Source organism: Chrysochloris asiatica, unplaced genomic scaffold (assembly GCF_000296735.1).
Source record: "Chrysochloris asiatica unplaced genomic scaffold, ChrAsi1.0 scaffold00184, whole genome shotgun sequence".
NCBI lineage: Eukaryota > Metazoa > Chordata > Mammalia > Afrosoricida > Chrysochloridae > Chrysochloris > Chrysochloris asiatica.
The window spans coordinates 4,681,581-4,687,449 of NW_006408702.1; the positions used below are offsets into that span (position 1 = coordinate 4,681,581).

The following is a 5,869-nucleotide window of genomic DNA, read 5'->3' on the forward strand; positions in this document are numbered from 1 at the left end:
CGGACAGAAGGAAGAGAAACCCTAGCCTTGCCTAGTGGGAAAGACCACCAACCCAGAGACTCAGGCACCTGCAAGGGGTACCTCAAGTGTGCAACTCTGGAAAAGTTGTCCAGCTTCAGCCTTCCCAGGTGCCAAGCTATTACTCCTCAAACCATTGTCCTTTCTCCAAAAGAAGAAAGAGCAAGAGACAAAAAGTAAAAAAATATACTCAGAAAGAGAAGGAGGGGGTTGAAGAGGCCAGGAGTACATTAACCCACAAATGACCAGCCAGGTTTTAGGCAATTCATTGTCTTCAAATCCATTGTGAGTCGAGCCCACACTTGGTTATATTAGAGTCCAACCTCTGTCAGGGCACATTAGGATAAATCTAAGAAAATTAAAAGTGTTGTTTCTGCAAGTGCATGCCAAGTTAAGGCTGGCAGGCTCAGAGTAAGGTCCCACCCTCAGGTGAGGCTGAGCAGGATCAGCAGCTTCCACTGGGAAGCTAAGGTTCCCCTTCTATCTAGTCTTTGCACCCGGAGCCGGCCGCCCACTGCGCGTCCCCCACAGGTCAGCACCCATGACAGCTTGTGCAAAACGAGGCTAGGGGCCGGTCCAGACACAGGACCGCACTGGGCTCCCAGCAGCGCGCGGTGGCCCAGGGGAAACAGAGTATGGGATTTCTCCTTGAGTGGCTCTTATAGAGGAAAAGGGCGGGGGCGAAGATGCAAGCTTGGCTTCCAGCGAGGCAGGGGACCGGGATCTGCCCCAAACTTGGGAGTTGCAGCCTGGCGCGGGGACTTCGTGCCTGCACCAAGCAAAGCGGCGGAACCAGAGCTGGGGAGCCCCCCACCCGAGACGCACGAACCGCTCGCCCACCCCGCCACGCCCGCTCGCGGGCTCAGGAGGTCCCCCAGGGATGCTGACGCTGGTGCAGACCTCGGCCCCCAGCAGCACGCAGCCTCGCCTTCCCCCGTGCTCCTGGCCCGGCCAGCAGCCCCGCTCGGGCCGCAGCATCCGCGCCCCTCCACCCACACCCCGCGCTCCGTCCCCGCGCCGGCCCGGGCGTCCCTCGGCTGCAGCCACGGGCCAGTGGGCGCGCCAGGCTCCCCGCTCACCTGCTCGACCGCGGGCTTCGCGGGGGCGCAGCCGACCTCGCCCCGCCACCGAGTCCGCGAGGCCGAGGCGCACCGCCGCCGCCGCGTCGCAGCTCTTTGTGAGCCGAGGGAAGCGGCACACGGTGACTGCTAATGAGGCCGGGAAGCTGAATAGCGGCGGGCGCGGCCGGGACGCGGCGTAAGGCACGCAGGGCCGCCTCTTCCAGGCGCACGCGGCGCGGCGGGCACGCAGGGGCCTCCGCCCGACCCTCGCCCCCCGCTCCTTTATCCCTGGTCAAGTCTGGGGGGTTCGGGAAACGCTTCCCGGCGCCAGGAGGCGGGGACCACAGAGAGGACAAAGATGCTTCCGTGATGGGCGCTGACCGGTGCTCCGCGCCCCCCAGCGCCCACGCGGAGAAGGTTCGGTCCCGGCGCCCCACCATTCACTGAATGGATGGATGGATCAGAAGCCGCAGGGGTCTGGTCCTCCGCGGGTTAAACAGGTGACGTTAGGTGTGGTGACGCTACCCTTTGAATGGTTCTGCTGTTCACATAGTGCAGAAGGGTCCTGGGGACCAAGCTCTGCTCTGCCCCACACGGCAACCAGTCCTCTGGGACATTGGGCTCAGAAAGCCCCATGTGACTGGGCGACCGCTAAGGCCTGTCCTACCCCAGACTCCCCTATCACGGGATGGATACCAAGTCGCCTAACCCTAACCTTGGAGGCCTCTTCTGTCCTCTCTTACCCAAGGGCCTCAACCTCCAATCTCCCTTTTTCTCCTGCTTTCCTGAAGGGGGAGGTCCCCAACCCCCTCTCCCAGTACTCTGTGTACCTTCTGAGGACAGGAGAGACCATACACCCACACATTTCCCAAGGAGAGTCAGTGACCCGTCCCCAAAGTACACTGCTCCTCAAATCATCTCTCTTGCAGGCCAGTGAAAGAAACATAGTTGGAATTACTTTTGACCTTTTAAACTTAGTGATGGGTATCTATGGGTTCCACCTGGTAAAAGTGCTTTGTCTGGCCAGAGCTGCAGCTCAGTGCTTCCTCCCCCACATCCAGGTTGTCTTCCTTCCCTGTTCTGGAGGAGGGTGAAGCCACTGGCTCCAGGGACCTGGAGTGAAAGACAGTGAGAAAGACGAGGCTTCCTCCTGCAGTCTTGAAGGCCCTGGCGGCTGAGGCCCTGAGAAAAGAGGCTGCCAATGCAGAATGCCGATCTGGGCGCACCACTGCCTTGTTGTTGTTGTTAGGTGCCATCAAGTCAGTACCGACTCATAGTGACCTTATGCACAACAGAACGAAACACTGCCTGGTCCTGTGTGAATCTCACAATTGTTGCCACACTTGAGCCCATCGATGCTGCCACTGTGCCAATCCATCTCCTTGGGGGTTTTACTCTTTTTCCCTGACCCTCCACCTTCCCAAACGTGATATCCTTCTCCAATGACTGGTCCCTCCTGACAATATGTCCAAAGTATGAGAGACAAAGTTTGGCCATCCTGGCCTCCAAGGAGCACTCTGGCTATACTTCTTCCAACACAGATCTGTTTCTTCTTTTGGCAGTCCATATTCTCAATATTTTTTTCAATATTCTCCATTTTCAATAGTCTCCTCCAACACCATAACTCAAATGCATCAATTTTTCTACAGTCTTTTTATTCACTGTCCAACTTTCGCATGCATATGAGGTTATTGAAAATACCATGGCTTGCGTCAGGTGCACCTTAGTCCTCAAACTGACGTCTTTGCTCTTCAACACTTTAAAAAGGTCTTGTGCAGCAGATTTGCCTAATGCAATAATACGTCGTTTGATGTCTTTACTGCTGCTTCCGTGACAACTGCCTTGGTGTACACTGAGTTGTTGTTGTTAAGTGCCGTCGAGTCGGTTTCGACCCATAACGACCCTGTATAGGGTTTCCGAGGGTGTAAATCTTTACGGGAGTAGAAAGCCTCATCTTTCTCCCGCGGAGCAGCTGGTAGTTTTGAACCGCTGACCTGAAGGTTCGCAGCCCGATTCGTAACCACTACGTTACCAGTTTCTCTGTCTTCTTCTCTCTACTTACTTCCTCCTCTCCAACACTCACTCAGGCCCACAAAGCCAGACCAACAGGTGGGAGCTGATCCTGTAGAACAGCTTCCTAGGAAGATGTCACTAGCAAGGGCAGCAAAGACAAGAGGTCCAAAACAGGCTCTGGTCAGGCTCCTTATACCCCAAGCCCACCCCCTTGTGGTGAGCATGTTTTCATGGATGCCAACATTCTGGTCACCCAACCAAGGTATTTGGCTTCATCTAGCCTTCTGTAGACTCAAGCTTTTCTCCACATACTCACGACTGGAGAGCAACAACTGGAAAGAAATTATTTCATAACTTTAAAGATTAAGCATGAGGTCCAAATGTTTTAATCTTCTGACTTTGCTCTAGTGGATATTGTAGGCTGTTTATATACCACAGAAGCCAAAATGCAATGAACAACTCTTAGGAAACCAGATGCCTATATTCAGACATAGGTGACCCAAACAACCCCATGTGTCTGTGGATGTGAGGGATCAGCTAGTTGCGTGTTCTTCGCTTCATCCATCTCTCTTGAGGTCTTCCACAGGAAAGTTCTAGACCAGTCATTAGGGATTATACCACACCCATGTACACAACGACCAATACCAGCTGATGTCCATGGTCCTCAAGGTCCAAAGGAACAGACTTTCCCCTGACCTCACCCCAAAATCAAACCCACTGCCATTGAGTTGATGCTAACATACAGCGACCCTGTAAGACAAGTAGAACCGCTCCTTTGGGTTCCATGGTTGTAAATCTCTCTGGGAGCAAGGCAGCCTCATCTTTCTCCCTTAGAGTGGCTGGTGCGTTTAAACTGCTGACCTTGCAATTAGCAGTCCGATACCTAATCCACGGTGCTATCAGGCTTCCTTAGGCGTTTTTGGTTTGGGGGCATATTTAGAAAAGTAGCGTAGTGGTTATGGATCAGGCTGCGAACCTTAAGGTCAGCGGTTCGAAACTACCAGCCGCTCCGCGGGAGAAAGATGAGGCTTTCTACTCTCATAAGGATTTACACCCTCAGAAACCCTGTACAGGGTCGCTATGGGTCGGAACTGACTCGAAGGCACTTAACAACAACAACAACAATGCCTCACTCCATTAGTCTTTCTCTTTTTCTTGTGAATTGAGTGATAGTTTACATGGGAGAACATCAGTTTTACACTCATCGTTTCATTGCGATGATTACAATCTCCTCCGTGCATCATCCATCATTCAACAATATTTGCTTCTATTCCCTTTGGCGTTTGGGGGAAAAGGTCAGCAGTTCAAATTCACAAGCCGCTCCTTGGAAACCCTACATAGGGTCACTATGAGTAGGAACCTATTTGATGGTCTTCAACAACAACAATAACAAATGTGACTTTGAAAAAATTCCTGTACAGAAATCATTTCCGTCAGCAAAGTCAACAATAAACCCAGGAGTGGGGGGAATTCACCACTCATACCACAGTTAATTCATATATAGATCCCCAAACAAACAAACCAAAAGGGCAATTCCAACTCATAGTGGCTATAGATACAGTGTTGTCAAGCCTGTAAATCTTTTCTAGTCTCATCTTTTCCCACAGAGCCTTCAGTGGGTTTGAACCACCAACCTTTCAGTCAGCATTCCAATGCTTTTCCCACAGAGCTACCAGGGCTCCTTGTGTATCAACATCTATCACTAGCTCTCTGTACACATCTTGGACTCCTGGTGTGGTGCTGTAGGATCAGCAATGATCGGCAGTTCTAACCTACCAGCGACTCATGGAAACCCTATACAGGGTAGCTACGGGTCAGAACTGACTCTACAGCACTTAACAATATTTATATATGGTGGTGGTGGTGGTGGTTGTGTGGCGCTGAGTCGGTTCCAACTCATAATGACCCTATATAGGGTTTCCAAGACACAAATCTTTATGGGAACAGAAAATCTCTTCTTTCTCCTGCAGAAGACTGGTAGATTTGAACTGCTGATCTTGCAGTTAGCCCAGCTAGACTACCAGTTATTCACTACGCTACCAGGACTAAAGAGAGAGACTCCTGATGTGGTACTGTAGGATCAACACTGAACACATTCGAAAGCGTTTGTGTTATCAATAAAGCACAGCTAAACATCTTTCTGGAATGATCTGCTTTCAGCCAAGATCCATCTGACATCAGCAATAATATGTCTTGTTTTATGTCCTCTTCTGAATCGGCTTGAACCTTTGGAAGTTCTCTGTCAAAGTATGGTTGCAGCCATTTTTGTATTATCTTTAGCAAAATTTTAGTTGCATGCAATATTAATTATATTGTCCGGTGATTTCTGCATTCTGGTTGGTCACCTCACTTTGGAATGGGTACAAGATATGGAGCTCTTCCAGTCAGTTGGTCAGGTTTGGAAATCTTCCAAATTTCTTGGCAGAGATGAGTGAGTGCCTCTAGTGCCGCATCAGTTTGTTGAAAGATTTCAACTTGCTTTCCATCAGTTCCTAGTACCTTGTTTTTTGCCAATGCCTTAATGTATCTTGGACTCCTTTCTCTAGTATCATAGGTTCTTGGTCACTTGTTTGAGCCTTTCTGTCTTGTTTTGTTTGTTTGTTTGAATGGAAATTGTTGCCTCTTGAAATGATTGAACATCAACCATTTCTTTTTAGTACAGTGACTGTGTAGTCCTTCCATCTTCTTTTGATGCTTTCTTTATCAGTCAGTATTTTGCCCATAGAATCCTTTAATATTGCAAGTTGAAGCCTGAAATTTTTTCTTCATTTCCCTCA

General features: G+C 50.4%; 1 protein-coding gene across 1 annotated transcript in view; it reads right to left on the reverse strand.

Moving 5' to 3' along the window:
- Positions 1-582: 582 nt before the first annotated feature.
- LOC102834744 overlaps positions 583-5,869 on the reverse strand; it is an 81,482-nt gene continuing 76,195 nt past the window's right edge. Inside the window, exon 3 of the mRNA XM_006872160.1 lies at positions 583-1,359. Coding sequence (XP_006872222.1) covers positions 583-1,359 — 777 coding nt within the window. The remainder of the gene's footprint in view (positions 1,360-5,869) is intronic.